General features: G+C 39.7%; 1 protein-coding gene across 1 annotated transcript in view; it reads right to left on the bottom strand.

Moving 5' to 3' along the window:
* Nucleotides 1-13,234, bottom strand: part of LOC135463506 (myosin-IIIa-like) — a 67,079-nt gene that overhangs the window by 38,404 nt on the left and 15,441 nt on the right. The window contains exons 4-6 of the mRNA XM_064740765.1: nt 1,846-1,984; nt 1,598-1,686; nt 198-312 (exon numbers count right to left, since the gene is read on the bottom strand). Of these exons, the coding sequence (XP_064596835.1) occupies nt 198-312; nt 1,598-1,686; nt 1,846-1,984 (343 nt within the window). The remainder of the gene's footprint in view (nt 1-197; nt 313-1,597; nt 1,687-1,845; nt 1,985-13,234) is intronic.

Here is a 13,234-nt window from a genome sequence, read left to right as displayed (position 1 = left end):
AGGAGGGAGGGGATATTTATATCCAAATGTGTGTATGGCGTTCTTTTTTCTTAAAACACATCAATACCCAATGTTTTGAACACAACAAGAGCTGTCATTTAGCCGACTTTAAGGTTGCATAACTGAATTAATGGAGAAGTCTGGTTTTATCAATTATTTTTTCACAGTATTCACCCACATAAGTTGTCTAAACCCACCTCTGTATAGGGAGCCATCTTGCGTGAAGGAGAGTTCTATGAATTTGCCAAAGCGACTGGAGTTTCTATTCATCAATGTCTCTGCATTGCCAAACGCCTCCAGGAGAGGATTTACCTGTAGTTAATTAATATGCTTTTAATTCTGGTAAAAACTCATGGATGTTGTCAGAACAAAACTTATAATCAGAAACAAACAGGCAAAGCTTTTTAATACCTACATGTACCTTACTTCATAACTTCCAACATGTTTCATGTAAATGTTGTTGATCCAAACATGTTAAGTTAAATGTGTTTAATGTAAACATGTTAAGTGTAAATGTGTTTGCATAAACATGCTGAGTTTACATCTGTTTGATGTGAACATGGTAAGTTTACATCTGTTTGATGTAAACATGCTGAGTGTAAATGTGTTTGATGTAAACATGTTAAGTGTAAATGTGTTTGATGTAAACATGCTGAGTGTAAATGTGTTTGATGTAAACATGTTTAATGTAAATGTGTTTGATGTAAACATGTTAAGTGTAAATGTGTTTGATGTAAACATGCTGAGATTCAATGTGTTTGATGTAAACATGTTAAGTGTAAATGTGTTTGATGTAAACATGCTGAGTGTACATGTGTTTGATGTAAACATGTTAAGTGTAAATGTGTTTGATGTAAACATGCTGAGTGTACATGTGTTTGATGTAAACATGTTTAATATTAATGTGTTTGGTGTAAAAATGTTCATGTAAATGTGTTGATGTAACCAAGACAATTGGTCACTCACCTGTATAATGCTTGTTAAGATTGGAGTTTTGATGGTGACGCTGGATAACAGCACAGTTCTGCTTGATCCTAAAGATATATCTGGCTGGGATGTGAACCAGTACATTCGTGTAAGAAGGGCGTAATATCACAGGAAGATGTTCACAACCCACGCTGATTATAGGGTCAAGATGGGTGTACCATCCATCTATGATCACCCTTTTACTGGCTTAGATGAATGAGAGTTGGCCAAGTGATAGACCATTCACTAAAACTTTTCTCGTCACCATGTAAGCAAACTGATGATACATCGTGTTATGTTTATAGCTAACGTGTAGGCAAAGACTAATGTGCCATAAAATGGTGTAAACGTGTCTGCATGTACCGGTCGATCAAGATCAGCGTAAGATGCAATGAGGATGGTGCCACCATCCGCGCATGGCCCACCCAACATGATCGTATAATTTGCGCACGATCTGCCCCACATCTGATCAAGATTCGGATAGGATCCGCCGCACATCCGATCAAGTTCTGTGCAGGATCCACCCCGCGTCCGATCAAGATGTGCGTAGGATGGGTGGATGATGCGTGTACAGTATACCGTTAGGATCAGGCAGTACTGTAGCTAGACAAAGCATTTTATCATCACTCACCTGGATAATCCTTGTGTGTAGGTTGGAGTTTTGATAGCGGCACTGGAACACAATGTGCTGGACAAGCCATTTTGTCGTTTCTGTTTTACCTACAATCAATGGAAATTAAAATAACATAAAAAAACATTAAGAAATAAGGAAAGCATTTTTCAAACCCAGACACAAATACTGCAGTGCAGTTACATAATGTTGACAATCATTACCTGTACAACCTGACAAAGTTAAATGATCTCCTCAAGTTTTCTTACCTGCCCCTGATTCACCACTAACGACACAGCACTGATTGACACCTGTCAGACGCAGTGTCTGGTACGCCTTATCTGCAACGGCGTACACGTGTGGTGGGAGATTGGAATGGACAGTGACATCAGAATACTGCTCAGCTATCTGTAAATAAAAAAAAGATACATACAAAGTATAAATATAACAGATATATGGATACATTGTACAAATACCATATTCATTTATTTACTTGACTGGTGTTTAATGCCTTACTGGAGAATACTGCACTCATATGACAGTGGTCAGCGTCATGGTGAGAGGGAACTGGGCATAGCTGACCTTCCCAAGTACGCCGGACAGGAAGCCAGCATGAGCTGGACTAGAACTCAGGCCTACTGCATTGCTATGAGCCTCCTAGGTCATTGCGCTGAGACGGACACAACAGATACACTATACTTATACAAAAGACAAACTTGTTCAATACACAGAAATCATGATATAGTCACAATATAAATAATAAATAGAATATTGCAAACTGTAGGTTGAATATCAAATATTTTTCTCATGAAAGGTGGAAATGATAGCCCACATAATGTGAAACATGTTCACCTGCAACTTAAAAACTTTTTGTGATATTCAACGTTCAGCGTGCAATCCTCCATGTATTTTTTTATTTTACTGGCGTGTTGATAGAATCAAGTCTGTATCTAACTTGGAGACAGACTCTCTAACCATGATATCAGACCTCAGGTCTGGATTCAACTTGGAGACAAGACTCTCTAACCATGATATCAGACCTCAGGTCTGGATTCAACTTGGAGACAGACTCTCTAACCATGATATCAGACCTCAGGCATGGATTCAACATGGACAAGACTCTCTAACCATGATAGCAGACCTCAGGTCTGGATTCAACTTGGAGACAAGACTCTCTAACCATGATATCAGACCTCAGGTCTGGATTCAACATGGAGACAAGACTCTCTAACCATGGCATTAGAGCTCAGGTCTAGATTTAACTGGGAGACAGACTCTCTAACCATGATATCAGACCTCAGGTCTGGATTCAACATGGAGACAAGACTCTCTAACCATGATATCAGACCTCAGGTCTGGATTCAACATGGAGACAAGACTCTCTAACCATGATATCAGACCTCAGGTCTCGATTCAACATGGAGACAGACTCTCTAACCATGATAGCAGACCTCAGGTCTGGATTCAACATGGAGACAAGACTCTCTAACCATGGCATTAGAGCTCAGGTCTAGATTTAACTGGGAGACAGACTCTCTAACCATGATATTAGAGCTCAGGTCTGGATTCAACTTGGAGACAGACTCTCTAACCATGATATTAGAGATCAGGTCTAGATTTAACTGGGAGACAAGACTCTCTAACCATGATATCAGACCTCAGGTCTGGATTCAACATGGAGACAAGACTCTCTAACCATGATATCAGACCTCAGGTCTGGATTCAACATGGAGACAGACTCTCTAACCATGATAGCAGACCTCAGGTCTGGATTCAACTTGGAGACAAGACTCTCTAACCATGGCATTAGAGCTCAGGTCTGGATTTAACTGGGAGACAGACTCTCTAACCATGACATTAGAGCTCAGGTCTGGATTCAACATGGAGACAAGACTCTCTAACCATGATATTAGAGCTCAGGTCTAGATTTAACTTGGAGACAGACTCTCTAACCATGATATGAGAGCTCAGGTCTAGATTTAACTGGGAGACAGACTCTCTAGCCATGACATTAGAGCTCAGGTCTAGATTTAACTGGGAGACAGACTCTCTAACCATGATATTAGAGCTCAGGTCTAGATTTAACTTGGAGACAGACTCTCTAACCATGACATTAGAGCTCAGGTCTAGATTTAACTTGGAGACAGACTCTCTAACCATGCTATTAGAGCTCAGGTCTAGATTTAACTGGGAGACAGACTCTCTAGCCATGACATTAGAGCTCAGGTCTAGATTTAACTGGGAGACAGACTCTCTAACCATGATATTAGAGCTCAGGTCTAGATTTAACTTGGAGACAGACTCTCTAACCATGATATTAGAGCTCAGGTCTAGATTTAACTTGGAGACAGACTCTCTAACCATGACATTACAGCTCAGGTCTAGATTTAACTTGGAGACAAGACTCTCTAACCATGACATTAGAGCTCAGGTCTAGATTTAACATGGAGACAGACTCTCTAACCATGATATTAGAGCTCAGGTCTAGATTCAACATGGAGACAAGACTCTCTGACCATGATATCAGACCTCAGGTCTGGATTCAACATGGAGACAAGACTCTCTAACCATGGCATTAGAGCTCAGGTCTAGATTTAACTGGGAGACAGACTCTCTAACCATGATATCAGACCTCAGGTCTGGATTCAACATGGAGACAAGACTCTCTAACCATGATATCAGACCTCAGGTCTGGATTCAACATGGAGACAAGACTCTCTAACCATGATAGCAGACCTCAGGTCTGGATTCAACTTGGAGACAGACTCTCTAACCATGATATCAGACCTCAGGTCTGGATTCAACATGGAGACAAGACTCTCTAACCACAATATTAGAGCTCAGGTCTGGATTCAACTTGGAGACAAGACTCTCTAACCATGATATCAGACCTCAGGTCTGGATTCAACTTGGAGACAAGACTCTCTAACCATGATAGCAGACCTCAGGTCTGGATTCAACATGGAGACAAGACTCTCTAACCACAATATCAGACCTCAGGTCTGGATTCAACATGGAGACAAGACTCTCTAACCATGGCATTAGAGCTCAGGTCTGGATTCAACATGGAGACAAGACTCTCTAACCATGGCATTAGAGCTCAGGTCTAGATTTAACTGGGAGACAGACTCTCTAACCATGATAGCAGACCTCAGGTCTGGATTCAACTTGGAGACAGACTCTCTAACCATGATATCAGACCTCAGGTCTGGATTCAACATGGAGACAAGACTCTCTAACCACAATATTAGAGCTCAGGTCTGGATTCAACATGGAGACAAGACTCTCTAACCATGATATCAGACCTCAGGTCTGGATTCAACATGGAGACAAGACTCTCTAACCATGGCATTAGAGCTCAGGTCTGGATTCAACATGGAGACAAGACTCTCTAACCATGGCATTAGAGCTCAGGTCTAGATTTAACTGGGAGACAGACTCTCTAACCATGATATCAGACCTCAGGTCTGGATTCAACATGGAGACAAGACTCTCTAACCATGATATCAGACCTCAGGTCTGGATTCAACATGGAGACAAGACTCTCTAACCACAATATTAGAGCTCAGGTCTGGATTCAACTTGGAGACAGACTCTCTAACCATGATATTAGAGCTCAGGTCTAGATTTAACTGGGAGACAGACTCTCTAACCATGATATTAGAGCTCAGGTCTGGATTCAACATGGAGACAAGACTCTCTAACCATGGCATTAGAGCTCAGGTCTAGATTTAACTGGGAGACAGACTCTCTAACCATGATATCAGACCTCAGGTCTGGATTCAACTTGGAGACAAGACTCTCTAACCATGATATCAGACCTCAGGTCTGGATTCAACATGGAGACAGACTCTCTAACCATGATAGCAGACCTCAGGTCTGGATTCAACATGGAGACAAGACTCTCTAACCACAATATTAGAGCTCAGGTCTGGATTCAACTGGGAGACAGACTCTCTAACCATGATATTAGAGCTCAGGTCTAGATTTAACTGGGAGACAGACTCTCTAACCATGATATTAGAGCTCAGGTCTGGATTCAACATGGAGACAAGACTCTCTAACCATGGCATTAGAGCTCAGGTCTAGATTTAACTGGGAGACAGACTCTCTAACCATGATATCAGACCTCAGGTCTGGATTCAACATGGAGACAAGACTCTCTAACCATGATAATAGAGCTCAGGTCTGGATTCAACTTGGAGACAGACTCTCTAACCATGACATTAGAGCTCAGGTCTAGATTTAACTGGGAGACAGGCTCTAACCATATTAAATCATCCAAGTGGTCCAATATGGCACATGAGTAATTGCATATGCATGTACACTAAGTAGTGCAGTATTTCATTATGACTATTCATGAAGTCCACTTGCATGAATAAGCATAAATTACATCATTTGCATATTACCAAATCCCTGGGTACATTATAATACAACCATGCCTCAGTGACAGGTGAACCCTATCAAGAGCAGTGATACACTGTGTTCAAACTTGTATGACTCACAAATGCAGTAATTTCTGAGTTCACGTTCGGTGATCACAGGATATGCAAATCATAAATACTGATGGACAGGCATCAATGAACTTCTAATAACGACAAGTACATTTTGTACCTGTCTACAAAGCCAGAGTTACACGCCTAAACGACATTGATTTATGTAAAACTGGGCATGTATATGTAAAATAACTCCTCAAATATAAGTGCCAATTGCTTAATAGTTCAAATATAAGTGACAATTGCTTAACAGTTCAAATATAAGTGACAATTGCTTAAATATTTCAAATATAAGTGATAATTGCTTAATAGTTCCAATAGAAGTGACAACTGCTTAACTTTAACCCTTTCTGTGAGACAATCTTTCAATATTTTTTGTTGAAGAATTGTTTTTGTGAGTATAATGAAACACTTGTAAAAACAGAAAAATCCATGATGGTAAACCACTGACTACATGTAAATGTATACAAAATATACTGTATTATGGGGAGTCATGTCGCACAATTTAATATCTCTGCAGAATTCTTATCCCATTCTAATATACATTTATATTGCAGTCATGGTACGTTTCTACATTTTGAAAAGACTCTAAACAAAATCTTCCAAAAAACAAAATGGGATGTCCCAGACCTCCGAATTGGAGGCCAGCTACCACACTAGTTCAGACTGAAATAAAATCTAGGTGTGCTAAAAACACACACCTGACATACAAGTTAACAGAGAATCTGGGGAGTATCAATTCAGGTGTGATTATCAGATGACTGGCAAAAGTCTAGGAGCGAGATAATCTCGCACCTGTTCAAAAACAAAGATAAAGGCCTGAGGTACCTTATTTGTGTCAGTATTTATGCATATACAATGTACATGTAGATTAACTTTGGATGTTTGATGCATAGTTTTTTACACTGATAAAGGCTAGCAAACCTTAATTGTGCTATACTTTGGTAAGGAAGACCTTAACCATATAAAGTGTCGATTATTACCTGTATTTTCATGAAATGAACATGAATTGATGATTTAAGATTTATTTTCGCCATGAAATACATGTATATTTTCAACTCGCTTTCCACATCTTGATTTTGACCCTCTCCAGATTTTGACCCTCTCCAGATTTTGACCCTTTCCACATCTTGATTTTGCCCCTCTCCAGATTTTGCCCCTTTCCAGATTTTGACCCTTTCCACATCTAGATTTTTACCCTTTCCAGACTTTGACCCTTTCCACATCTTGATTTTGACCCTTTCCAGATTTTGACCCTTTCCACATCTTGATTTTGACCCTGTCCAGATTTGGACCCTTTTCACATCTAGATTTTGACCCTTTCCACATCTAGATTTTGACCATTTCCAGATTTTGACCATTTCCACATCTAGATTTTGACCCTTTCCACATCTAGATTTTGACCCTTTCCAGATTTTGACCCTTTCCACACTTAGATTTTGACCCTTTCCAGATTTTGACCCTTTCCACATCTTGATTTTGACCCTCTCCACATTTTGACCATTTCCACATCTAGATTTTGACCATTTCCACATCTAGATTTTGACCATCTCCACATCTAGATTTTGACCCTTTCCAGATTTTGACCCTTTCCACATCTTGATTTTGACCCTCTCCAGATTTTGACCATTTCCACATCTAGATTTTGACCATTTCCACATCTAGATTTTGACCCTTTCCAGATTTTGACCATTTCACATCTAGATTTTGACCCTTTCCACGTCTAGATTTTGACCCTTTCTCTACATCTAGATTTTGACATCTATATCTTGTGTGTTTAAGGCCTTAACACTGCCTAGCAGTGTTTGTTGTGTATCTCGATACCACTAAACATGTTTCATTCTCAGTCAAATTTTGGCGAGGTACGGAACAAGGTTCAATGGTATCAGGTTACAAAACAAACACCAAGATGAAGGAAGTCTATTCTAGCCTAAAAAAAATAAAGAAAATGTGGGAAAAATGGCAAATTTTATGCTACCATTCTGTTGCCTGCCCTCAGCAGAGGTCATCCATTTCAGACCAATCAACAGCAAGCTTATTCCATAACAGTCGACCTAGATATTTCAAAGCTGCGTATGCATAAAGTTGTGTATCATCGTTTAGTGACGCTGGAATGTAAAATTCCACTGTACATGTATTATGATGTCATACCGCTGAGCTCACACTGGAAGGTCATTAACAAAATGGTTCTTTTGCCCCATCATGACGTCTGAGTGTAAACTATCAAAAATGTAAATATAGAAGCGATATATTTAAAATGTGCGAAATAACACTTTCATAACACCTTATATAAATCACACAAGCAAATCTGACAAGTAAACAAACTCAAATTCTTCTATTTATAGGCCTAAACAGCATGACATGATATTACTCGGGGGAGGTAAACGTAATGGCCAGTGTGTTGGGTAACACACTCAATGTTGTTTGAAAGGTCAGCTCTACTTACTATGTATATTTGTACACGGCCCGCAACTAACATCGAGGTAGAATCAGTATTTTATATGTTGTTGTGGTAACAGAAAAATGAAGAGTGTGCCACATTATACACCAGCTATCAAATAACTTAATCGAACCAGCCCTGGGTGATCAGTTAATATGCAGGGTGTTGTGACGTCATTCCCCTCCAATACCCACACTCTGTAGGGAAACATAGGCGCAGTATCGCAGTGCTCTGAACGGTAACACACATCAAGGCGTTAGCATGAACACATGGATATTTACTGTATAATGCTGTTTGCACAGCTTAACCTGTGAGAGCTAGTGCGCACACCTGTGGGTTTGAGGGAGGATGTGATTCAAGGAGTGACACTACCTGGCCACGTAATAACGCTTCATAAATACACATGTAATAAACACACACGTAATAAACACACATGTAATAAACACATGTAATAAACACACATGTAATAGCATCACATTTGAAAGCATTGTTATCAGTAGTAGTAATCTTCATATTATAATTATTATTATTTTATTTATTTATATGATCGATGTTTTATGCCGTCCTCAAGAATATTTCACTTATATGACAGTGACCAGCATTAGGGTAGGAGGAAACCAGGCAGAGCAGACCCCGGGGAAGGCTCACAGCCATCCAGAGGTTGTTGGTTAACCGTCCCACATGCAGTTTTATTATTAGAAATATTAGTAGTACTATTATTATTTTTCGCATTATTACTAGTGCTATTATTATTATTCAGTGTAATGTCGATTTGCTAGACAGTATCTTAACCAATAAATGTACATTTAACATGTAACAGGTGTCATGATATAGCTCATGCAGAAGGTGTCATGATATAGCTAATGCAACAGGTGTCATGATACAGCTCAAATAACAGGTGTCATGATACAGCTCAAATAACAGGTGTCATGATATAGCTCAAGTAACAGGTGTCATGACACAGCTCAAATAACAGGTGTCATGATACAGCTCAAATAACAGGTGTCATGATACAGCTCAAGTAATAGGTGTCATGATATAGCTCAAGTAACAGGTGTCATGATACAGCTCAAATAACAGGTGTCATGATACAGCTCAAATAACAGGTGGCATGATATAGCTCAAGTAACAGGTGTCACGATATAGCTCAAGTAACAGGTGTCATGATACAGCTCAAGTAACAGGTGTCATGATACAGCTCAAATAACAGGTGTCATGATATAGCTCAAGTAACAGGTGTCATGACACAGCTGAAATAACAGGTGTCATGATACAGCTCAAATAACAGGTGGCATGATATATCTCAAGTAACAGGTGTCATGATACAGCTCAAATAACAGGTGTCATGATATATGTCATGTAACAAGTGTCATGATATAGTTCAAGTAACATATGTCATGATATATGTCATGTAACAAGTGTTATGATACAGCTTAAATAACTTTCAATCAGTAATTGGAGGTATAATATGCATATCACAAACCTTAATCAATATTTCATTATTATTTATCATAATAATGTAATTATTAATTTAATCATTATAGAATGTCATCAAGACTTAATTTGCCAGTCAACTGACCAGAGATGCATCTAGACATAAGACCATGGTCACGATGGTATACAGAAAATATTAATAGATATTTGATTCAAACAGTTTAATGCCATGCTTGAAAACATTTCACTGATACCCTGGTAGTCAGTGCTATACATGAAAGGGAGGAGCCAGAGGTGTGATGGGGCAAGCTACTGACCACATCGCAATGACTAAGGTGTTTATTCTAGCATATTCTGAAGGCATTATTCTGTGTAGACTTAAAAAATTGTTCTTTTTGTGAGGCCCTGGCACTGGCCAATCCAACCAATGTAGTTTTGCGCCATAAAACACATCCGCAATGAGATATGCACCATGACACATACACCATATGACACATGCACCATATGACACATGCACCATGACACATGCACCACATGACACATGCACCATATGACACATGCACCACATGACATGCACCACATGACACATGCACCACATGACACATGCACCACATGACACATGCACCATATGACACATGCACCACATGACATGCACCATATGACACATGCACCATAAGACACATGCACCATAGGACACATGCACCATGACACATGCGCCGTTAGACACATATGCCATAAGACACTTGCACCATATGACACATGCACCATATGACACATGCACCATATGACACTTGCACCATATGACACATGCACCATATGACACATGCACCATATGACACACGTACATGTACCATATGCACAGAATTATATTCTGATTTTAGCAACTAAAATGACAGCTAACATAAAAATCCTCATTGTTCTAACATACAAATCGGCCTACATACAATAGGTGAAATCCTCAGTGTTCTAACATACAAATCCTCATTGTTCTAACATACAAATCCTCACTGTCCTAACATACAAATCGGCCTACATTTAATGGGTGAAGTCCTCATTGTTTTAACATATAAATCGGCCTACAATGGGTGAAATCCTCATTGTTCTAACATACAAACTGGCCTACATTTTTATTTCCTGTGGCTGTTGATTACAGTAGTAAGCTGTCAGCACCATCACATACATGGGGGTAATGATAATTACATCAGGCCAGGCCAGGCGGGTTAGACTGCTAATTGTTTCCCCAGTCTGTTGTAATAATTATGTTGGCTAGGCCAAAGGTATATGTACATTACACATGGGTACATTAAGTAGGTCTACACACAAACACACATGTACTGTTAGACACAGAACAGCTCTACACTCAACTGCATACTGATATATTGCAAGGTAGCGTTGTTTTTTGACAATTTAGGCTAACAGTTCTCTACACCAGTGCTCGTAGGCAGAATTGCACCTGAGGTGTATTTGTGGTTTGCCTGAGACCCATGTGTGGTTGGTCTGTGGAGAAATTGTGGTTTGTCTGAGGTGTGTTTGTGGTTTGCCTGAAGTGTTCTTGTGCTTTGTCTGAGGCTTACATGTATGCGTGGTTTGGCTGAGGTGTACTTGTGGTGTGCCTGAGGTGTACCTGTTGTTTGCCTGAAGTGTGCCTGTGGTGCATCTGTGGTTTGCCTAAGGTGTAACTGTGATTTGCCTGAGGCGTACCTGTTGTTTGTCTGAAATGTACCCAAGGTTTGTCTGTATGTGTGGTTTGCCTCGGGGTATATGCATATGTGTGGTTTGTCCGAGGTGTATTTGTGGTTTGCCAGAAGTGCATCTGTAGCTTGCATGAGGTGTATCTGTGGTTTGTCCGAAGTGCATGTGTGGTTTGCCTGAAATGTATCTGTGATTTGCCTGTGAATCTGTGGTTTGCTTGAGGTCTAATTGTGGTTTGCCTGGTGTACATCTGTGGCTTGCTTAAGGTGTATAATTGGTTTGCCTGAGGTGCATCTGTGGTTTGCCTGAGGTGTACCAATGGTTTGCTTGGTGTACATCTGTGGTTTGCCTGAGGTGTACCACTGGTTTGACTGGTGTACGTCTGTAGTTTGCTTGAGGTGTACCACTAGTTTGCCTGGTGTACATCTGTGGTTTGCCTGAGGTGTATCATTGGTTTGCCTGGTGTACATTTGTGGTTTGCCTGGTGAACATCTGTGGTTTGCCTGAGGTGTATCATTGGTTTGCCGGAGGTGCATCTGTGATTTGCTTGAGGTGGATCTCTGGTTTACCAAATTAACATAATAATACATCTTATTCATAGTAAACAAATCTGTCTGCTACATAGTAAATAGGCATGACTGCTGAAAATGGCATAGCCTGTTATAACAGCCCATATCCCAGCCTTTGGACAACAAGATACAACATGTCCCTGACTAGATGCATGTACAGTGTACTGGAGGCTGTATACCTGTATGTTCTCAGTGTACAGTGTAACCTCCATAACCAGACACACCTGAGGTACTCCTGAGGACGTACATACATAGCGTGCAGGTAACACTACTCCTGTGATTACAGGTGAGCTGTCACTCAGGTGTATGCAAACATGCCAAGCAGTCATCAGCACGCACAGTTCAGCAGGAGACTAAAGTGTCTGCTTATCAAAGAGTGCAAAAAAAAAAAAAATCAAACCTGAAAATAAAATCACTTGCAAGTTTGACTGACTTTTTCTATAAATATCCTGTACACACATGTACACAGTTTGTATAATTTGAAATTGTCGTTTATAAAATTATATACTAAAGAACTGTTCACCTATGTGACAGTGGTTAGTTTTAGGGGGTATACCAATGATTCTTGTCATGAATATTTCTATAACAAACATCTACGTGTATTATGGTCAACACAATACACATGCCCAGGATTGAACTCACGACTCATCTGTATTTACTGAAGAGAAACAGACTACAACTGCAAGCGAGAAACGCACAGATCATTATAACTGATCATTATAGTTTTCCTCACATTGGCTGATGTGAAGTCAGCATCATGGGTCATATCATATAACCTCAGATCAGACAAACAAACAGACAAACAAACAGACAAACAAACAGTCAAACAAACAGCCACACTATACATCCAGTAAATCAATGTACACTGTAATGTACAAAAGACATGTCAAATATGGACAGAAGTGAAATAAGATACTTCCTGATAAACTTGCCAGAGTTAATTTGACTAACATGAGTTGATTTCTGTCAATTTTTATCCTAGATTTTCACCTGTGCTAAGTATATACAATAAATGATTCATGATAAA

This window comes from Liolophura sinensis, chromosome 3, assembly GCF_032854445.1.
Source record: "Liolophura sinensis isolate JHLJ2023 chromosome 3, CUHK_Ljap_v2, whole genome shotgun sequence".
NCBI classification, from domain to species: domain Eukaryota; kingdom Metazoa; phylum Mollusca; class Polyplacophora; order Chitonida; family Chitonidae; genus Liolophura; species Liolophura sinensis.
Note: the sequence above shows the minus strand (reverse complement) of the source record. Positions and strands in the feature narration are given on the sequence as shown.